The sequence below is a fragment of the Equus przewalskii genome, chromosome 7, assembly GCF_037783145.1.
Source record: "Equus przewalskii isolate Varuska chromosome 7, EquPr2, whole genome shotgun sequence".
Taxonomy (NCBI): Eukaryota; Metazoa; Chordata; class Mammalia; order Perissodactyla; family Equidae; genus Equus; species Equus przewalskii.
This window is the reverse complement of record NC_091837.1, coordinates 69,218,960-69,241,812: the sequence shown is the minus strand read 5'-3', so window position 1 is coordinate 69,241,812 and position 22,853 is coordinate 69,218,960. Positions and strand designations below refer to the sequence as shown.

At 54.2% G+C, this 22,853-nt stretch overlaps 1 protein-coding gene across 41 annotated transcripts in view; it reads right to left on the bottom strand.

Moving 5' to 3' along the window:
• Positions 1 to 14: 14 nt before the first annotated feature.
• CTIF (cap binding complex dependent translation initiation factor) overlaps positions 15 to 22,853 on the bottom strand; it is a 297,253-nt gene continuing 274,414 nt past the window's right edge. For 31 of the 41 annotated variants that reach the window (XM_070630175.1, XM_070630164.1, XM_070630168.1 and 28 more), the window contains 2 exons: positions 5,993 to 6,046; positions 15 to 4,176 (listed from right to left, as the gene is read on the bottom strand). In XM_070630175.1, the coding sequence (XP_070486276.1) occupies positions 3,961 to 4,176; positions 5,993 to 6,046 (270 nt within the window). In that variant the 3' untranslated portion in view covers positions 15 to 3,960. The remainder of the gene's footprint in view (positions 4,177 to 5,992; positions 6,047 to 22,853) is intronic. The other 10 variants (XR_011542724.1, XR_011542725.1, XR_011542726.1 and 7 more) reach the window with 1 other exon arrangement.

The window sequence follows — 22,853 nt, the reverse complement described above, 5'->3', positions numbered from 1 at the left end:
ACGGATTCAGGGCATTTTTGTTTTTTGGTGTTGTTTATTTTTTAAACCCACTTGTAGTTTGGGTTCAGCTGGAAAGCAGGACATACTGAGGGGGGAAGGTGGTTGCGTGAGCAGGATTCCACTGCAGCTTTGGCGGGAAGCCCCAGGCCCCTGCCCAGGGAGGTAGGTCCTGTCGCCAGGTTCCCAGCTGGCTCAGGCGAGACAGGCAGCCCTTCTGTGCAAGTGTCCCAAGCAGGGGAAAGTTGTCTTGTCTCTGATCTGTGACCTCACAGGCCCAGACAGAGGTTTCCCAACAGAGGGCCCAGCCGCTGAGGGTCAAGACTCCACGAGCAGGCCCCAAGAGTCTGTCACATGAGGAACCCTGGCCAGTTTCCGATGTCAGATAAGAGGCTGGGACTTGGCGTCTGGGGCGGTCCCATGGGGCTGCTCCTCGCGGCCAGTCCGGCTGTCTGGGCCCCCACCCCTGCAGCTGCCCAGGGCGTGATCAGTGGTACATTTCCCACACCCCCCCTCCTCCCTCAGAGAAAAATAAAATAAAATAAAAATTAGAATAAATACCGACTCAGCCGACATTTACATTTACATGGATGGACAGAACGATCCCCAAACCTTAAAGGTTTACAGACTGGTTACGGAAGGACGAACAGACGAAACTGGGTTTGCAGGGTGCACACTCCCCAGGGAGGATGGTGGGGCTCCTGCCTTGTCCAGGGGAGCCCGGGAGCCTTCTTGGGGCTGCGGTCCCGGAGTTTAGGCAGCCACAAGGCCGCGGCGAGCAGGACTGTGGCGAGCAGGCCGGCTGCCTGGGAGGAAAACAATGACTACCTCGTCTTGACTGGCAGGGGAGAGACCGAGACAGGATCAACATCAGATGGCCGGACTTTGCCTCTTCAACGCGCCAAGAAAGCTGCGGGCGAGCGAGGGGAACAACACAAACCTCAGAAATGCAATATCCAGCCCGGCCTCCCATCGAATACATTCGGAGGTCACCTGGACATGGCTTCCTCAGTCAGCAGAGGGGGCGTCTGGCCTGAGGAGGGGGCGGAGGCCTGCAGGGCTCTCACTTCTGCGCCCCAGTTCCTGTCTGGGGAGTCTCCCGTGGGAAGCTGCCTCAGAGTCTCAGATTTGAGGCCTTACTGCTATTTCCTTTAAAAAAAATTTTTTTTTTTAAACGTTTTCCTTCCATGTCTGAAAAAGTAGCAGCAACCTGCATTTAGAAAAACGGCCTAAATTGTTATTCGGATTGGCCAGGAAGCGCTTTCAAGCAATGGAATAAACTAGGCAAACCATATGTCTGGAGCCACCGTTGACAGACACGTAATTAAAAATATATTTATATATGTATACATATTTATATCTCACTTCTTCACACCCTGGTCCTAACAGTTAAGGAGGGGTGGGCCTTGAGGCAGGCCCACCACGGAGGGCCGTGAGGAGGAAAGGGCGTTAGGCCCATGGTGCCCACGAGGCTATCTGTGTTGGCTTTCCAGGGAACATGGGCCCCCTGAGCACCTTCCGTCTGGGGCGCCTTCATGAAGCTCACTCTCTGAGCCCAAGGTAGGGGTGGGAGACCCATTCCCCACCTCCTTGACTTATGCCCCCACTCCTGGGCCTCTCTTGTCCTCTGGGCCCTGCTTCGTTCTCAGCAAATGTGCTCACACACGCACCCACCCACCCACACCCGCACACGTGCGCGTGCGTGCACACACACACACACACACACACACCCCACTCGAGGGAAACAAGGCTCATCTCAGCACAGGTGCCACTCTCTGATGGCTGCCAGGGAGCGGGGGCTTGCCTGGCTGGGGCTGCCTGACTCTATGAGACCAAGATTTCCCCAGCGTCCTCTCAGAGCATCCTAACATCGGCCCAGCTCTTCCCTCAAGGCCTCCTGTGGAGGCGCTGGTGTCCCTGGGCCCCAGGCTGGGCAGAAGGTGTGGGGCGAGGAGGAAAGGCAGAGAGGAGAAGCTTGAGAAAGCCTGGGAGGAGGGAGGGAGAAGGCGAAGGCCGGGGCAGGGACAGCACGGGCTTCCCGGCAGAGGCTACAGACACGTTCCAGAGAAACCTGTGCCCCCACACCTTGTCCCCAACAGGCTCTCTATGGGGACCGGCATGGGCTCCTGTTCTGGGGCTGGAAGGCAGGTTGCAGCTGATGGGGAAAGCCGGTGAGGACTGAGGAACATCTCCCTGTGCCACCCTGCCTGCTCTCCCAGCCTCGGAGTCCACAAAGGGAAACCTCCTCCAGCCTTCACCTGCTGGCCAGAATGACTGGACCGGCCGGGCAGCCAGGGGGGCCTCCGAGGGGACCCAGGGACTGACTGGCCTCAACAAAGGAGCAAATAAGGAAGCTGTTGGGCTCTGAGGTCATTTTCCAGGGGCTCATCAAAGTGTGGGCTCCGGACCCAGAGATGGGGCTGTGCAGACGCCAGCAACAACCCAAAGCCAGCCTCCCAGGGCCCGACTCGCATCCTTCTCTCTAGCCATCGGAGAAGGAGCTAGCTCCCCAGGACCTGGCCCTTCCAAGAAACCCCAGCCTTGTTCCCAGCCTGGAAAGCTGGTCGGGTCACCGGGTTGCCTGCTCCTGCCTCAGTGAATGCATCCTTTCCCGACAGCCCTGGGCTGCAGTGCCCAGAGTCCTCCTGGAGCACACGGACTCTGGCTGCGGGAGGTCTGGTCTTTGGGATCCTGCCTGTGATGAGGCTAGCGCAGTGACATAGCCAGTCCATAGCTAATCTCCACGTCCCGGGGGGGTCAGGCAGCCCCCACCACCTCTCTCCCCCGAGTAAGAGCTTGGGACAAGACCTGTGTGTGGATCGAAAACATCACCTAGTGTTTTGGTTTTAATTTGCCAGCCCTGTCCTGTGCCCAGTTCACCACAAGGCCCCGGGCCAGGACGGGGTTTGATGCACTCCCAGCGGCAACACTATCAGCCCTTTGAGAGAGCGGAGCTAGAAGAAGAGAGAACAGAGGTACAGAGGTACGGGAAGCCAGGGGCTGAGGAGCACGGGGTTCCAGTGGGGACCCCTGCCGGGGCAGAAGTTTTCAATTACCCTAATTGGCTACTGGCAAGCTGTCTGTGGCTAGAATCCTTCCAGAGGGGGTCGGGTTTGATCTCCCACTAATCAGGGGGTCCTCGCGGGGCTGACTGTGTGATCGCATCGCGGGCTCTTTTCATCGACAGAGGAGACTTCAAAGCAGCTGACTTCGGAAAAATAAAACAATAAAACAAAAGAGTGCCAGTGGAACTGCAAACTCCGTTCCCCTCCCTGCTCCCGACCCCCGAGGCCTCAGCGTGGGGGCTGAGGGAGGAGGAACTGGACGCCGGGAGGGTGGAGCGTGAAGGTTACAGAGGAGACGCCTCTGTCCCCGAGCTCGACCATGGCGGACAAAGGCCGTCAATTACGGGCGGCTGGTGGGGACCGTGCCTGCCTTTGTCCTCCCGGACATCTGCTACACGTCGCCTGCTGCCAGTTGGCGACTGCGGCTGACAGCATGCGGGAACAATGCAAGCCCGTCTCCGACCCACTTTTTCAGCCTTCTGAGGTCCTTTCTGACCCAAGCGGTACCCTGGCGCGCGCGCAGGGCTGCCAAGGCCTCGGAGGAGTCACAGAGATGAATCCCTCACACAAAGCCCTGTGGGGGACGCGTTTGATGGGAGGGGGCGGGGAGGAGCGGGAGTGAGGAGGGGGAGGGCCGGGGCCACACGGAAAATAAACATGCTTCCCTTATTGGGGTGAGCTGCCGCATGCTCGGGGCTGGGGGGGGCTCAGCTGGGAGGGACGCCTCCTAGGGATTTGATCCCTTCCCCGTCTGGCTCCAGACTGGCCGCCGGCTCTGCCTGCCTTCCTCCCCATTTCTTTCTCCCGCCAGGGCCACCCCTGTCCTCCCGCCTGTCCATCTGGCCCTGTGCACCAGGGCCCCAGCTGCCCGCGGGCCGCCTGCCAGGCCCCCTGGCTGTCAGGCTGTCAGTTTCTGGATGGTTCTGTTGTAGTACTGCGTGATGGGGGGCGTCAGAGGGTTCCAGCTGTTGGCATGGAGCTCGATGACCTCTAGGAGTAGCGACCGGGTCAGCATCGACTCCGAGGGGCATAGCATCTTGTCGCGGGCGCTGGCCAGGAGCTCGGTCATCATCTCGGGCAGCTGCTCCTCTAGCAGCCGGCCTGTGCTCTGCAGCTGCAGGCAGAGAAGGGGAGTTAGGACAGGACTTGGGTCCCACAATGATCCCTGACCCACCTCGGTTAGGTGGGCTGGGGGCAAGGACAGGAAATAGCTGGGTTATCTCAGGAAAGTGCAGGCCCAGGCCTCTGTGCCAGGGAGAAGGACAGAGACTAGGGAGGGTGGAAACAGCCAACTGTGAGAGCCCACACTTAACCCCCAATCTGCCAGCGGGACAAAAGGGATCAGGGTATCGCCTGCTGCCCAGGGCTGCAAAGAGCCTCACCAGGAACATGTTGCTTCTCCTTTTCACCTACTCACCTCCCCTCCTACAGGAAGTCTTCCCTGCCTACCACCCACACCTGCAATGACTGTGTGACTGCTCCCTTCAAAGGTGATCAGCTTGCACCGTGTTAATTTTCACTTGCTAGGATGTCTCTCTGGAAACGAGCTTAGTCATTATTACCTGCGTGTGTCCGTGTGGAACCTGAGAGCAGCGATGAGAGCTCCTATTTCTGTTTCCTTCTCTCCCGCCCCCAATCCCACCTCCTTGCTCCCCTGACCTCTGCCCACACTTGTGACACGAAGGGGAGGAGAGAAATAAGAACTGAGGCAGAAGGCCTGCCCTCAAGAGAGACCCCATGATCTTCAAAAGCCCCTGTGGGGAAGGAGACCCAGTCTTCTGGATCAGCCCACCTCAGCCAGCAGCCCCTACAGGTCCTCTCCATATGACCTCAATCTTCCTCTCCGTCTCATCCCCAGACTCATCCCACCCATTTTTCAAGGCTGTACCTTCTTCACAAAACCTTCCTTGACCTCCCCAGCCCGCCCTGACCTCTCTCCTGACTCCTCAGGGAGGTGTGCTCTGTACATACTTCTCTACATTGCCCCATCCGCTCTGCGTGTGTGTGTGTGTGTGTGTGTGTGTGTGTGTGTGCATGTGTGTGACGGATCCCTAGCCAGGTGGGAAGCTGTCTGGGGCAGGGGCCATGCTTTCTCCTCCCTCTCCCATCTTCCCTGTTCCAAGCCCCATGAAGGGTACCCAGCTAGAGGTGAAGAAATGAGCGGAGTGACCGTCCCATTGACCTAAGGCTGCTGTCTGTGCTCCCAGCACTTCTGGCCTCTGAGCTCCTTGGGAGTGGCCAGGGAGGCAGTCTGGCAGAAGCCATCAGAGAGGTGGGCCTACAGCCCTCACATGCCCTGGGTGCTCAGGCTGGAGCCTCTCCTCCCTGCACTTCACTTGGAATGACTCTGGGTGTTTTCTGAGGGCAAAGCTTTGCCCCCGTGACTGGGCCAGAGCCAAGTGTCTGAAGGAAGGTCCCAGAGGAGGAAGGGTTGCAATGAGCCACACTTTGGGGACAGAGTGACACCTGCCAATGGGGCTGCTTGGAAGCACACAGCATCAACACGAGGGATTTGAGCCTCAGGCACCTTCCCCAAACCCCACACCGCCAAAGCCAAGGGAGGTATTTGGGGGCAGGGAGTCCCTTGGAATCTCTTATGTCATTTGTGCGCTGTGCCTGCTGTATGGAGAAGGTGGTCTTGGGGGCAGAGGGAAAGTGGACAGTGCCAGCACTTGGTCCTTCCCTCTTGAGAACCAGCAATTCTCTCCCTCCAACCTGCTGCGTGCTGGTCTCCCCATTAACATGTACTCTGGCTTGGGGTTGACAATTCTGGATGCAGAAGTCCATGACCACTCAGGAAGCCATCCCCCACCAGCACTCTTGACACACCCTTGCCCTGGACTTGTGGACGCCTCCAAGGAGCCTCATGCCCCTCCCACTGCGAGGCACAAGGCATGAGGGGCGCACCAGGTCTGAGCCTCACTGCTTACCTCCATCGAGCAGCACAGAACGGCATCTTCCTTCACATCCTGAGATTGCAGGAGCTGTGAAGAGAGGGGCAGAGAGCACCACTTAGGGGCTGCGCACCTGCTCCCAGCCCCCTGCAGCCGGTCCGCCCAGACCTAGCCCTCATGCAGCCTGTAACAAGCATCTCCAAGGCACGGGCCAGAGGGAGAGCCCATGAAGGTCAGAGGGTGGCAGGAACGCTGCACCAGGAAGCTGTGATTTCTCACAGGGGGTTTAAGCGACTGGAGGACAGCTGTGGTCATGGAGCCCGGGTGCCCCGGCCAGGTTGGAAGGCTGCGATTAGAGACCACGGTGGAGCAAGGCTGCAGGTGGGTTTGAAGGCAGTAGCAAGTATGTTGGGATCATCGGCTGTTAACAACTGGTCAGCGAAAGTCCTCGGAGAAATGAAATTAGCTTAAAGACTTCCTGCTGGGTGAGGGGAGGCTCAGTGGTGGTCTCAGGAACTCCTGGGCCCTGGCTGTAGGACTTCCAGAAACCAAAGTGCTCTTTTGCAAAACTACGCCTGCACTGACTTCCCCAGAGGCTGGAATTGCTGCCTGACCAAGGCCGTGGCCAGGCTGCTCAGGCCTGGGGCTGGCCGTGTCCCTGTTTGGATTTCCCTCTACCTGCCTCATTTCATTCTCTCAATCTCTCTCTCTCTCTGTTTTTCTTTGCTGAGGAAGATTAGCCCTGAGCTGACGTCTGTTGCCAATCTTCCTCTATTTTCTTTTGTATGTGGGTCGCCACTATAGCACGACTGCCAATGAGTGGTGTAGGTCTGTGCCTGGGAACCGAACCCGGGCTGCTGAAGTGGAGTGCACCGAACTTAACCACTAGGCCATGGGGTCGGCCCCTCTCTCTCTTTTTAAATTGAGATATAATTCACGTAACATCAAATTCACCATTTTTTTTTTTTTTTGAGGAAGATTAGCCCTGAGCTAACTGCTGCCAATCCTCCTCTTTTTGCTGAGGAAGACTGGCCCTGAGCTAACATCCATGCCTATCTTCCTCTATTTTATACGTGGGACGCCTACCACAGCATGGCATGCCACGCGATGCCATGTCCGTACCTGGGATCTGAATCGGTGAACCCTGGGCTGCTGAAGCAGAATGTGCACACTTAACCCATGCGCCACCGCGCCAGCCCCAAATTCACCATTTTTAAGTATACAATTCAGTGACTTGTAGTATATTCAAGGTTGTGCAACCATCACCACTATCTAATGCCAGAACGTTTTCATCGCCCCCAAAAGAGGCCCATACCCACTAGCAGCTGGTCCCTTTTTCCTATCCCCTGGCAGCCCCTAATTTCCTTTGTTTCTATGGATTCGTCTATGCTGGACATTTCATATAAATGGAATCAAACAGTATGTGGTCTTTGGTGACTGGCTTCTTCCACGTAACATCACGTCTTTAACGTTCATCCATGTTGTAGCCTATTATCAGTTCTTCATTCCTTTTTATGGCTGAATAATATTCCATTGTATGTTCACAATACGTTTTGTGTATCTATCATTAGTTGACAGACATTTGAGTTGTTTCCACTTTTTGGCTACTATCAGAAAAGCTGCTATGAACATTCATGTACAGGTTTTTGTGGGAACATACATTTCACTTCTCTTGGGTACACACCCAGGAGGGGAATTGCTAGGTCCTGTGGGAACTCCATGGTTAGCTTTTTGAGAAACTGACCAACTGTTTTCTACAGTGGCTGTGCCATTTTACATTCCCTCCAGCAACATCTGAGCGTTCTGATTTTTCCACATCCTCACCAACATTTGTTATTTTCTACTTTTTAAAAAAATTCATTTTTTTCTTGGACCCCCAGTAGAAACTCTCTCCAGGTACAGCTTCAGAGAAGCTCTAGCATCCTGTTCTCCCCAAACCGTGTTGACCACTTCTTCCACTGTCCCCTGTGCTGGTTAGCGCCTCTCCCAACCCCTAAATCCACCTCAGTTCCTTCTCCACCCCATCCTCCACCACACGGACCATCATATCCATCAGATGACACCACACCTAGATGACCTGCTCCAGGTGACTTCTCCACCCCCTGGAACCCTCCACTTTCTGCACACTTCCCCATCCTTCGGGGCCCAGGCCACTTCCCAGCTTTCCCTGGAGACTTCCAGATTGTTCCAGCTCATGATGCCCTCTCCTGCTTCTCATTCCGGCGAGTGTTCCCTGGCCTTCCCACCCACCCACTTGGGTTCCACGCAGGTGAAGACACACTTTGCAGTGTGAGCTGCCGGCTTCCTGAAGGCAGGGGCAGGGCCACATTCATCTTTGCTGCCCTTTTTAACACCTAGCACAGCTCCTGGCAACAGAAGGCATTTGCTAAATGTTGGATATGATTTATGCATTGTTTTTGTTTTGAAGAGATAGTGGAGGGTGAGCAGAGCACAAGAGAGGAAGACATTTTTAGGTCAGCTTCCTTGCCCACCAACCGAGAACTGGAGTCAAGGGGTTTGACCCGGGCACGAGGTGTTCAAGGACAGGTGAAATCACACATAACCAGGCGGACTGTTGCCACTGCTGGTTCAAAACCCAAATCCCACACACCTTCCTCACCCCCACCCTTCTCTTGTCATGTTGCATCCATCCGCCCGGCCCAGGGGCCCTCCCGCAGGAGTTACAGCATCTGCTTCAGGAGGGCTGAAGATCCAGCGTAGTCTTTGCTGATTGCCTGATGAGCGTGTAGGCCATTGAGGCCGCAGGAGTCTAGGGGACAAGTCAGTGCTGGCTGCACCGACCAGAGATACTCTCAGGGACCAGACCTCCTTCCTATTTGTACCTCGATCAGAAGTGGGGCGAGAACTGGGCTCTCAGCAGACAAGCAGAAAAGAAATCATTTTGGGAAGAACGAGCAGAGGTAGACCTTGGCTGCTCAAATGAAAAGCAGGCAGAGAGCAAGGGACAATCCAGCGGAGGGAATGGTTTGGGCGACGCAAGGTGACAGGTGTTGACGGCCATCAGTACGTGTGCTCTACCCACTGACACATTCTGACTCCGGGCCTTTGTGCTCTTGTTACCCAGGAATTCTCGGCCACTGCATATCTGCAGACCTTTCTCCCTCACTTGATTCAGGGCTCTGCCCCAATAGCACCTCATCGGCCAGGGCTTCCCTGACCAGCCTGGGTGTAACTGATCGCCCCCGCCCACCCCCGGCTCGCTGCTCTCTGTGGCAGACCTCACCCCTGACATTTTAGCTACTTGTCATCTGCTGTCCGTCTCCCGGGACTAGAAGGCAGGCTCCACGAAGCCAGGGCCTCTGTTTTGTCCATTGCTCTCCCCAGCACCTGGCACTGTGCCTGGCACACAGTAAGCACTCGAAGTACTTGTTAACAGAGATGCTCGGGGAGGCAGGGAGAAAACTCACCCAGCTTGGAGAGTCTGCAAGTGGGAAAAGGCTAACTCTGATGGGCTGCCATCTGCAAGTCACCCTGGTGCACACAGTAGAAAAGGCGACAGTGATGGGGACGTGGATCCCCCACCCTACACGTGCCTCTTGCTAAAGGGGACGTGGCATGAAATGATAATCGCTGTGTCTGCGGACATACAGTGCTTGTGGAAAGAGAAGTTGGTAAAACTCTCTAGATGACAATTCGCTGTAACTATTGCAAGTGTACAAACCCTTTGACCTGGCAATACACCGTCTAGGAATTTATCCTACATGTGTACCTACACGCATGCACTATATCATGGATGCAAGGCCTTCACTGCACTATTGCAAATAACTTGAATGGCCACCGACAAGGCAACTGGTTAAATAATTCCGATACATCCACACAGTGGAATACTCTGCAGCACATGGCTGTTGCTGCCCTTCTACGCCAGAGGGAAGACCAGGAAGCAGGTTCTGGAAAAGGCTGGAAGGAGGTGACTCACCTTGCAGCAGGCCTACCAACGTCGCGTGGTCCAGCATCCAACCTGCCTGCTCTGGGAGGGGCTGGTTCATGGACAGGGAGAGTCCTTGACTGTCTGGATGGCGTGGGGGCGGGTGGGCCTAGCCCCTGTACTCCGCGGGGAAGATCGGGACTCCTATATCCTAGGAGAACTCTGTGAGGTTTGCTGGAATTTCTTTCTGATGGTGACTTTGTCTCCTCATAGGTTTCTAATAATGCTTAGTGGGGGAAAAAATTCCCTAAAATAAAAATGACTGGTAGAAGTCACAAAAGAAGGGGGGAAAGTGGGGTATCTGGTGGGAAGGTTACTCCTAGAGATAGAGTGGGTGGTGGCAGCTGAGTGGGGAAGTAGGAAGCTGGCAGAACCAGGAGCTTACAGGAAGGAAGAGAGGGGTTGGCTCCAGATGCACCTAGCACGTTGGTGGACACACAGTAGGTGCTCAATAAATGCTTGTGTCATGGTGAATGGGGATGAACCTGGGGTCATGTTCTGTCCTGAGATCAGCTTCTTAGGGGTTTTAGGGTTTTGGGACAAGTGAGGTAACTTTATGAGAACTACCATGAAGAGCCAGGCCTGGCAAGTACCAGATGCTCTGAGATGTAGTTGTTTCTCCCTCCAAGAGGCCCTCCAGGCTTCTGACAACGCTGCGTGGACAGCCTCCCGGGGCCTGTGTGTTCTCGCCAGCCGAGCATGTTGCCCTGACGAGCAAGTGTGTCCTTCTCCTCATTTCTTCCACCGCTGAGGCCTGCCTGCCCTCCGTCTGCTCCCCGGTGACGGTTCGGAACTCCAGGGCGGGTCCGTGTCTTCCTCTTCTTTCTCTTCTCTCCCCTGCATCTTTGTGACTTCCAACTCAAGTCCCTTTCTCCCCTGTGCGTGCCTGGGGGCCTTGCCCATGGTCACTGCCCTGCTCCCTTGCTGGCGGGGCCCTGGGCTCCTAGCTGTGGGGCAGGGGACAGACTCAGGGTGAGGGTGGCCTGCTGTGGGCTGCCCAGCAGAGCTGTCGGCAGGCTCTTCACCCCAGAGCCTCTCCTCCAACTTCTCTCTCACTTGGTGGTTCGGAAAAGTCTATGTTAAGCCCAAATCACACGGCGTGATAGGTGCTCTTGCAAACGGCCTGCTGGGTTTTCCCCAGGAAGCCGGGAAGCATGGGGACTCTACTTTCCTTCACAGTCGCTGGGACGCATTCATGAAGGGTGCTGGTGGCAGCAGACCATGCCGGGCTTTCCCCCCAAACGCTGACTTGGCTTCTTATGGCCACCTCTTAAGAGCGCACTCTCAGAGCCTTCGAGCTGAAGAGACGTCAGAGGGTCTCCCTCCACGCCTCCACCGGAGGGAACGCTGGCCCCCATCACAGACAGCAAGTCGCACCCTGCTGCTCTCTGTGGTCTAACAAGAGGCTGGCCTGCCTCGCCTTGGGGAGCCCTTGACACAGCTCTACAGGGGCTCCCTCCCCGGACCCCTCTCAGTGTCACCCTTAGAGGCTCCCACACCTCTGGGTCGTCAGTGACTTCCCAGGAATCCATCCTTGACTTGTCTTTTTCGGGCAGCGTCCCAAGTGCTGGAACTTTCCACTCTTTTCAGTTTTGGCCAAAACTTACCTGTTCTGTGTTGCTTTTCTTCAGGGCTCTGCTTTTTGCTAAGGGGCAGCTAGTTTTTGGATAAACCAATCCCTGTTGGTCTGTTGACGGGCCAAGAAGCTCTCTTGTTTACTTATGTTCGACTTGGAAATCTTCTGGAGACAATGCTTTATTTAACTCCAAGATGAGTCTCAAAAAGTAGTGGCAACTTGAACAGATACTTGTCCACCCATGTTTACAACAGCACTATTCACAAGAGGCAAGTGGTGGAAGCAGCTCAAGTGTCCATCAACAGAGGAAAGGATAAACTAATTGTGGTACATTCATACAAGAGAATGTCATTCATCCTTAAAAAGGAAGGAAATTCTGTCACATGTTGCAACATGGATGGACCTTGAAGACGTTATGCTAAGTGAAATAAGCCAGTCACAAAGGACAAACACTGGAAGCTTTCCCTTAAATGAGGGACCTGGAATACTCAAATTCATAGACGCAGAAAGCAGAATGGTGGTTGCCAGGGGCTGTGGGAGGTGGGGTGGGGAGGTACTGTTCAATGGGGACAGAGGTTCAGTTTTGCAAGATGAACAAAGTTCTGGGGATGGATGGGGGTGATGGTTGCACAATGTGCATGTACTTAATGCCACTGAACTGTACATTTAAAAATGGTTAAAAGGATCAATTTTATGTGTGTATATTTTACCACAATAATAAAAAATGGTTACAAAACTGGGGTGGCAGTGGCAGGCACTCTGGGTGGGCGGGACTGTCTCTCTCCCCTGCTATCACTCTTTGGAAGAAAAGCTTGCACTGATGGAGGAGGCAGGGCTACCCAACCCAGGGTTGAAGGCCTGGGGTGGGGGGAGAAGGAGCCCACTCATCAAAGTGTCTGGCACAAAAAAGGGGTGTGGGCGGGCTGGGGCAGGCAAGCCACCCGCACCCTCGAACAGCGAAATGTGTTTCTTGGACGAGAATGCAAGGCAATTGTGCGAGCCCACACAGTGTTTGTTCGGAAGCTAATGCATTCCTATCCTATTGTCTCTGCCGGAGACTTGTTGTGGGCACACCCATCATATCCTCCCTCAGGGAGAGGCCGGGGTGCTAGGAGTCAGGCTGTGGGAGGCCCGACAGCAAGTAGGGAGAAAGGCAGCCTGGTGGGAGCATCCTGGTGTCCCCGGGGTAGGTCCACAGGGCATGGGCATGCTGCCCAAGGCGTGCCCAGGATGTAGCCAGGCTGGTTGCCTGGGATGCCACCCCATGGGGAGGGAAAGACAGTGCTGATGGAAGGCCCTGTGTGGCTGCCTGACTGCTGGAGGGGGGTGAATGCTGGAGGTCATAACTTCTTGCCTTACCACTGAGGAGTGGAGTGCCAACTTGAGGCAGGCTGGCCAGCCTACCCTGACCCCTTCAGCTCACCAACAGCACAGAGTTTCAACCTTGTAGAATAAACCCAAGGAGCCTAATGCAGACATAGTAAAAGCTTAGCTCAGACCGTGCCTGCAGAGCCTCCTTCCTTTTGGGGTAGTCGAGGGTGGTCTGGGAGCAGCAACGGGGAGTAAAGCAGAAGATTTCAGAGTGCACGTGACTGGCTGGTTTGCACAAATCCAGAGAACTCTGATTGGCTGGTTGCGTCTCTAGGAGGGCCAGGGCTGTGACAGGACAAGCTGAAAGCGTGGAAGACATTGCAGGAAGAGGAGACAGAAGAAACAGGAGCCTAGAGCAGGAGGTGGAGGTCTGTGGTGGCTGAGGAAGCCACAGTGATGGGCACAGACGTTGACAGTGGAGAGAAAGGGGAGAGAGAGAAGTATGAAGCAGAGCCCGGGGAGATCACCCCAACGTGTGGCATGTGGTCTAGAACGGTGGCCAGGGTGAGGAGGTGCACGTGGCCACCTGCATGTCGCGAGTGCTCTCAGGTACAAGTCTGGACCCTCCACCGGCGCCTCTGCTGGACCTGGATAGGCATCTACACTAAGTCTAGAGGACAAGACAGGAACTGATGCTGGTGATAACGACCTTGAGTCATCAAGAAGAGGGTCAATTATGCCTGGGTCTCTACAGCGAGGCAGGGAAGTAGATAATCTATCTGAAAAAGGCTGTCATCAAAAATGCACACTCACTAAGAGTAACCCCAGGCATGCCACTTAATCATGCTGCGCCTATTTCCTCACTTGAGAATGGGGATAATCACCTGCCTAGAATTGTTGTGAGAGTCAGTTGAGATAAGGTATGTGAAAGAGTTTTGAAAAGTGCAAAGCTAGATTCAAATGCCAGGTGTGATTATTGTTATTAAATGTGCATCTTCATAAACATGTATCTCCCCTGAAGATCTGACACACTTTGTCGGCACCATCCCATTTACCCTCGTGACACTCCTGTGGAGACAGGGAAAGGCCACAGGCATTATTATCTCTACTTAATAGACAGAGAAACCAAGGTATAGTAGTTAAGTGGCTCGCACAAGCCAGAGAGACAGCAAATCTGAGAAGAACTAGAAGTTGTTCAAGAGTCCTGGGTCAGCATCCTCTTTCTTAGAGAATTATTTTAATTTCTCCCACATTAGCTAACTCTTATTTTGCTTGTTGGAGCTCACAATTCTTAATTTTGTTGATTGGTGACAATAATCAACCTGAGCCTTAACAAAATTGAGTTGATTTTACCTATTCTTTGTCTGCATTGGCCACCATCTATCTATCCATCCACCCTTCTATCCGTCTACCCATCCATATACCCATTTACTCACCCACCAACTCATTAATCCATCTATTCACCCACCTAATACATCCATCCATCCACCAATGAATCCATGTATCCATTTACCTTTCTATCCACTCACACATCATGTATCCAACCTTCCATCCACCCATCCATCCTTTCATCCATCTACCTATCCATCCATCTACCCACTCACATACTTATCCATCCATCCATCCTTTCAACAACATTAATGGAACATCTACTATGTGCTAAACACTGTGTAAGTACAGAGAGATTGTGCTGGGTACACGGGGTTGGAGCATGGAATGGAATGGCGGTGACGACATGCCAGGCATATGGTGTAAGCAGCAGCATATGGCATAAGCACAAAAGCAAAAAATGTGAATTAGCAGAGTGCACTGGTGAATAACAAGATTTCAAGTATTTCAAGATGCTATAATATGTGGTGCTGGGGGGAGAGAGAGAACATGATGATGAAGGCAAGGGCCACATCCTAAAGGACACTGGATGCCAAGCTACTGAGTTTGGATTTTATCCTAAGGGACTGGAGAGGCACTGAAAGTAGGAAGATAACATTTGCCTTTTAGAAAGATCCTTTCTTGCACAGCATGGAGAATAGACTGGAGCTGGTAGGGTGGTGGTGCGACTATAGGCAAGGAGGCCAGTGAGGAGGCTGCTGTGAGAAATTATGGTGACTTGAATCGAGGCAGGCAAAATGGAAGGAGATATGATTAGCAGGCAGAAGTGAGGGTGAGGAGTAGGACAACATAGAAGATGGATAACTCCCAGGTCAGGAGACTGGTAAACTGGATAAATGGTGGTGCCACCAACGACACTAAGAAGTCATGAGGAGTTGGTTTGGGGGAATGTGAATGAGTTGTGTTATAAATATATATAAATATATAAAAATATAAATAAATAGTCCATGGTCCTTGGGGATGATCAAGGAAGATGACTAGTGGGAGACTGGCATCTGTGAACATCAGCGGCCAAGTGTTAGTCAAGGCCATAGGTGTGAATGAGATGACCTGGGAGAAGACAAAGTGAGAAGACAAAGTGAGAAGAGGGCAAGGGCTCCAAACCTGGAAAGAGCAACATCTAAAGAGCAGTAGAGGGGCCGGCCCGGTGGCGCAGCAGTTAAGTGTGCACGTTCCTCTTCAGCGGCCTGGGGTTCACTGGTTTGGATCCCGGGTGTGGACATGGCACCGCTTGGCACGCCATGCTGTGGTAGGCATCCCACATATAAAGTAGAGGAAGATGGGCACAGATGTTAGCTCAGGGCCAGTCTTCCTCAGTAAAAAGAGGAGGATTGATGGCAGATGATAGCTCAGGACTAATCTTCTTCTCCAAAAAAAATAAAAATAAAAATAAAGGGTGGTAGAGGAGGTGGGAGAGGACAGTCAGAGAGCTAAGAGGAACAGGAAGAAGTGATGTTGTGGAAGCCAAGAGAGTTTAAGGAAGTCCAAGGTCAACAGTGTCAAGTGCTCAGAGAGGTCAAGTAAGATGAACAATGACCAGGGCCCCCTGGATTTGGTGATTAGGAGAGCAGGGGCGGCATTTGCTGTGATGACTTCAGTGCAAGGGTAGGGGCAGGTGGAAGCCGGGGTCACGTGGGGTTGGGGAGGGAGGTCGGGAAGTGAAGACACAAAGACGACATCATTTCTTTCTTTTTCCTTGGGTGTTTCTATTCCTTCTTCTCTGTCTTTTTCTCTCCTTCCCTCCTCCCTCTTTCTTTCTTTCGGAACTTGATTACGGAAGAGAAGAAGGGTAGGATGCTAGGAGAAAGAGACTGGCACAGGGTGAAGGGCAATGTTTGTTGAAGTCGGAGAGGGTTGAGCATGTTTAAAGGCCGGAGGCAGAAATGAGTGGGCAGAATGCAAGAAGGATGGGGGGACAATCAGAGGTGAGGAGAGGATCGGGAGCACAGATAAGCCTTAAATAAGAGAAGGGTATCACTACTGAGAACCGGCCAGGAGGGGACAGGGTGGCTCTGGACATAGGTACCCGCGTAAATGCTCGTGCTGCCCAGCTGCCAGTGCAACTACGAAATTAGCATTGTTTCATGCTCATTACTTACTTTCATCACTGTGTGCCTGCCTGCATTTCAGTCATGCCCAGGAGAAGGGAATTTGCCCCATGTCACTTTTCCACTACCCTAATAAGGAGCCCTGGTACGGCAGCTACAGTCAGATGTCAAGGAAATTCATGGTTCTGACCTGGACTTCAGTCCAAGCTTGTGCCCTGTGGTCTGGCTGCCAGCCCTCCCAACTGAGGTGGGCAGGCGGGCAGGCACCCTAAGTGCGGACCAGGCGCCCCAGAGGGAATAATTAGCCTCCTTCCTGCCGAGCTTGCAAACCGCCCCGTACAAAGTGGCCACAGTAAATGTCACATGGGAGAATGCTTCATCCCACAGCTGGCCCCAGGGGGTGGAAATGTAATCTGGGGCTCAGAGCAGACACTGAATCCTACAGACACCGGAGCCAGAGGACAGGGCCGTGGCTCCAGAGGCTCCTCTTGGGGGCCGAGTCCTGGCAAGTGGCCTGGACAGGAGGCAAGTTCTATTCATCAAGTCTCCACAGCTATGAGTTCCCAGGACCCTGGGTCGAGGTTTCAAACCCCAGGGATGCTGGCCACGACTGACTTCTGTCAACACCTCCCAGCTTCTCCTTCACTGCCCTTCCCTCCTCCTTGAAGCCTTGCCTGTCCTCTCTGTGGTGCCTTCTGTGTTCACTGCCCCGACGGCCACAGATCTCTCCTAAAGGATGAACAGAGAATGCCTGAGGCAGCTCTGAGGCTTTGGCTTCCAAGAGGGGGTCTCCTTCTGCGGCCTCCGTCCTCACCTGGCTTACGTATTTGAATGCTTGCTCTAGATGTGAAGCTCTGAGCTGTGCATACATTTTAAGATACACTTTATCCTTAGACCAGTTTGTCTGAGTTAGATGCCATGGTAGGATCTTCATTTATAGCTGCAGAAGCTGATGCCTGGAGACTGAAAGGACTTCCCCAGGAGCACATAAGTGACAGAAAATCAGGACGCAAATGCAGGTCTCATCTGCCTCCACAGTCAAATGACATAATCACTGCCCCATGAGAATGCGCCACATGAGGCTAATGGGGGGAGGTCAGCAAAAAGTGGGGTGACCACACACCCCTGTTTGCCTGGGATGGTTCTGGTTTTCACCTGTCATCCCAAAGTAATTAACGAGGGTGTCCCTTTCTCTCACAAAAGTGTCCTGATTTGGATGGTACATTATATAGTCACCTAGACAAGGGAAGGGGCGCTCAGGGGTTTGGAGCCCCCCACATTACCTCCTGATGGGTCGGCTGACCTCCAGTCTATTCCACTTCCCTTCCTCATGCCTCAGGGTCCCCGTTCATAAAGTGGGTGAGGAGGACTCTGAAGGTGACAAAGTGGCCCTGCTCCTAGTGAGAGGTGGTTATCATTACAGGAGGTCATGACACCTGCCGCAGGCCTCACCTGAGCCTGCCAGCGCTAACCGCTCCCCAAGGATCGGAGCCAGGAAGGATGGAATTATGGTAGCGGGCACGTGGTCCACCGCTCTCTGCTGGAGTGGCGGGGCCCCGGGGAGAGCGGGCGGAGGAGAGGCAGATGGAGAAGCAGTTAGTCTCCAAGCTTCCCCCGGGAGCTCGGCCAAGAATGCCTGGCCCAGAGGCACTGGGTGTCGGGTGGCACTTGGGACCATTACCCCCCTCACAGCACCCTACAGATGCCCCTCTGAAGGAGTGACCGAATCCTGTGTCTGACTCAGCAGAAAATAGCTCCTGAGACAGGGGAGGGGTTTGGTTGGCTAGGGGCCAGGCCTGGGGCTCAGGGCAGAAGGCAGACGCCCCTCACAGGCCCAGCCTCTTAACTCGAAGGTCTCTCCCGGCGCCCACCAGGCTGGGACCCCCTGGCGGACCGGCACAGGACGAAGCAGGGCACAGGCTGCCATCTGCTCTTGGGGGGCCTCTCCCCACCCTTAGCCCCTGGCCTCATCCCTGGGTCCCCCCACCTCCACCCACCTGAGGCCTGGACTTGACCTTGCTGGCTTTGCGAGGAGGGTGTGATAAGCGTCTTGGTGGAGGGAACTAGCTGCCTGCAAAGGCATTTTCCGCTCTCTAAAGTAAACAATCAAACAGGAAATTAATCGAGAAACCCACATCAACGGAAGGTTCAGGTTGTGATTTTCACAGCCCCAGAGCCAGGAAATTCAAAGTTACAGTTCCCATGGCAACTCGCTTGTAGAATCAGCCACTGTTGGGCTGGAACGAGACCTTGAGGGGTCAACTGGGCCAGCCCTCTGCCTCCAGGAAGCGCAGCCCAACGGTGGGTCTGAACGGCTCGGGGTAGACTGCTCTTCTCCTGTGGATCACTGAGCATGGAAAAGTCAGGAGTTGCCCAGCTGGGCCTCTACTCTCAGTTCTCACAGCTCCGAGCCTGGTAAACTGGGCGATCAGCTGACATCTTAAGGCTCCAGTTTTCTATGTTCTCATATTCCAAAGATTATTCATATTCCCATATTCTATGAAATGGGAACAAGCCCCAGGCCTGCAGGACGCTCAAGGGAAGGGGCTGTGTGATGCATGCGTATTCATAGTCATGTCTTCCACCCCTTGGCCTGCTCAGTCCCATCATGGCCACCCCCATCTCTATCCCAATCGCCCCTGAACTTTGTGATTGGCTTTTGGCCCACCCTCTGGTTGTTTTTCCTCCAGGAAAGATCTCAATTGATTGACAGGTCCAAGAGCTTTCAGAGCAGCCACCAAGATGGCTCTGTTCTTTGGATGCTCTTCTCAACCTGCTCCCCCTTCTGGACCAAATACATAATATTGGAATGTTAGGTCAATGCACACGTCTTTCACCCCCGCCCCCACTCCCCTGACTGATAACCAGGTAGGTTGAATGGAACCAGAGGCAAGCATTCCCCTTTCAAGTGTGTGGGGGGTTGTGTGTCTTGGGTGGGGTTTTCTTTTGTGTGTGACTAGTGAGGAGTCCCCGCCTGGCAGGAAAAGAGATAAGGGCGGTGGCGCTCACTGAGAAGGAAACAGTCTGGAATCCTTCCCTGAGGGTCACCCTGCCGTCTCACTCACTGGAGAGGGCCACCAATAGCTGGCTGGTCTTATCAGCGTGGTTCTGCAGCCCTGGCCCAGGGACCCTTGTGACAACACTAGCTGAGGTGAGAGTGGGCGCTTCCCGGGCACCAAGCCTGTGGCAGAGGGGGCCAGCCTGCCCGCCCACCGCCAGCCTGGCCCTGGAGCCAGCGCCCGTGAATTGAGCAAAGCAGTGGAAAGAGAGAAGTGGCGCCTGCTGGAAAGCAGACAGAGCGTCTCCTTGATTTCCTAACAGGCCCAGCCACATGCCAGGGGCCGGCGGGCCAGCCCAGAGCGCCGGGCCTCGCTTGCGAAACAATCCTTTCTTCCTCTGGGTAAGCTGTCCTGGGCGGCCGAGCCGCTGTCCAGCCACCCAAGTCCCTGGACGAGGCGTCCCCCTCACACCCACCACCTTCCTGCTCTCTCACGTGTTTCAGACATGAGGGTATGGTGGGCAGCTCGGACAGACAGGATGCCTCCTAGGGGTGCAAGAGGCTTGTTTTCATGAAGCCAAAGAAATAGAATTACAAAGAAGGCTGGCACGCTGATTTCTCTGCAGGCTCAGCGGGAACCAAGGAGGACAGTGCCACAGAGGAAGGGCCCCACTGTGCACAGAGCCCAGGGGCTGCATTCCAGCCCACGGGCCCCCACCTGCTCACGGATCGGGGCACATGGTTATCTACAGGGCTGTGCCAACCCGCCTGTCCTTGAGCCTGGGAAGCAGCTTCTTAGAAGGTTCTTTGAGGTATGCCAAGCTAACCCGGCGTCCCTCCCACCAATCTCAGACTTCAGAGGGTACCTGAGTGGGGGAGGGGCCTTGAGGAGCTGCAGAAGGGGCACTCTGGCCGCTTCCTCGTCCACTGAGCGTGGATTCTGAAGAAACCTTTGCTTAAACCATGTCCTCCTCTGCACGATAATCTTGGTGTGCCGTGTTCAAGAAGAATAAATGCCTGCAGTTGCCCTATTACCAGACAGAGGTGCCAGCCCTCCTGGGGTGGGGTGAGGGGTGTGGAGTTCGAGGCCTCCCCGTGGAAGCTGGGCTGGAGGGCTGTCCTGTGGGTGAGAACTCAGCTGCTCCTGTGGTGGGTTTGGGTGCAAGGCAGAAGTGAGGACCAACTGGGCAGGGACAGCTGGGCCTGGGACGATGAAGCAGAGAATAATAGGGCTGTGCTAAAGGCATAATTAGCATTTGTATGCCGAGCAGCAGCCACCCAATAGAGAGGCAGACAGTCCCGGGCTGAGAAAAGGGCCTGGGGCTGCCTGGGGCCGCAAAAGGGGTTCGCTAAATACTCTGCCAAGTCTAAGGTTGGAGATAAGAAAATTCAACTGGCACCTGGAAGTTTGGCTTCTCACCCTTAGCAGAATATAAATTTTCATAATGGGGTGACTCTTTTTCAAAACTGAGATGATCTTTTCAGATGGGTGAGCATGCAAGTCAATATTCTGCATTACCCGTGCATTCTTACCGGGTTCAACCGACCAGGCTGTGAGGGGATAAAGTGCTTACTTAGCCTGGTGCTCATGCGCTCGCTGGCCCACTTCCACCCCTTGGGGCCCTGCATCCCTCTCCCTCCCCTTCCCAGACCTCAGGTCCAGCCAAACCCATCTGTTCACAGGCCTCTGAACCTGTCTTGTCCTCATCTGCCTCGGGCTTCTGCTCCTCATTGTCTCCGCCGGCCATCTCTCACCTTGGCTCCCTTTCCCAGATCCCTGCAGATGGACTGCAAGACCCTTCTCCTCCAAGAAGCCTTCCCTGACCTCCTCCTCTAACTCCCATAGCCAGAAGGCTCTCGACTCACAGCCTGAGGGCAACTATTTGGTTCTACCGAGTTCTAGGTCTAGTGTAGGGTCCACAGAAACCAGGTTTTCCTCACACAGGACTTTGCGCCCAGCTGGCCCTCTCAGAAGACCCGCACACTGGATTTTGCTGGCTGTGGCAAAGCCGCTCAGAAGGGTTCCCTGGGAGGTAGCACCCCCAGCAACACAGAAGCCTGGAGGACTCTTCCTCTAGGGGCTCTGAAGGGAGAGTAACAACAACTTTTTCATTCATTCATTCATTCAACAAGGAGGCACAAATCCTGTTCTCGCAGATCTGCTGGTCTAGTAGCAAACACAGACATTGCACAAGGAGGTCAGTCATGGGAACCGAGGCTGTAAAGTGAGCCGGTTCCGACTCCGTCACCCACTAATCATGGTGCACAGGCAACCTCTCCGTGTCTGTTTCCTCATCTGGAAAGTAGGATTAAATGAGATAATCTACGTGACATCTTTAGAATAGTGTCTGGCACAGCAAGCGCAGCTCCATCAGTGGCAGCTCTTCTCACCAAGCAGCTGCCTGTCGCACAGAACTGAGGGCGCTGCGGGGTGGCTGACAGAAGGGACCACTGTCACCTGTGCGGGGAGAGGAGGCTCAGGGAAACCTTCCTGGGGGGAGAGAGCTTTCAGCCGACCCTTTAAGGTTGACCTAGGGAGAGGGTGGGATCAGGAGAAGGAGGGAGGGAAGAACATTCCAGACTGTGAGAAAGGTTATCCTGGAGAGTCCTGTGAACCTGGAGTATACAGAGAGAGGGGAGCAAGGGGAGGATGAGAGTGAGGAGGGGGCTGGGCCCGGACAGAAGGCTGGTGGGATAATTCAGGTGAAAGGTGACCTTGGGCTGGATGAGCGTGGAGAGGGAGAAAAATGGTGGCCAACCCAAGAACTGCATCAGAGCTGCTGCCCACAGACCCTGGGGACTGGCCAGGTGGGGGCTGGTGATGAGAGAGTCAGGGATGGTCTCAGGTCTTTAGCTGCCACAGCCAGGAGGACAGTGGCACCTTCTCTTGGAGGAGAAGCAGGTTTAGGGAGCAGGAGATAGGTCCATCCAGACACTCAGAATTTTAGGGGTCTGGGGGTCTGGGGGAGGTGTCAGATGGATGCCCACAGACCTGGAGATGTGAATCTAGAGTTTGTGCAGGTCATGTTTGGGGGCTGCTGCTGCCCTGGGAATCTGCCTGTGACCCCTGCGCCTGGGGCACCACTCCTGGCTTACCACCTGGCTTCAGTAAATCCCAAAGGACATGGAGGTCTCCATGCTTCTGGTTAAGGGACCACCAGATGAAGTTTTGGAGATAGCTTGAAAGGTGAACACAGTGTCACAGCGAAGGCTCCTATGCTCAACTCTGGAGAAACACCTATCTCTGGAACCCGCCTGTGTCAGCATGGCTATACACTCACGCAGAGACATATTATCTATCTACGTGCTTTATATGAATTGTGACTAGAAAGGAGACTAGTTTCAGGGGAACATACAAAGACCAATCTTATTTCTTTATATTTTCTCCTAGCATTTATGAGAGTGCCTGCCTGCCTGTATGAGCACCCAGGTGAGACACTCTCCAGGTGAGAGCCAAGCCCAGAGTCTCACTCAACCTCTGGGCAGCCCAGCACACCCAACTGGAAAGGAGCATTGGAAAGGAACATTAGAAGCACCTCCTGTGACTTCCTGGTGGGGGCACATCTGCCTCCCAGCAGGCGTTTCATCTGGGATGAAGCAAAGTAGAGCAAAGAGGAGGGCGAGGACCA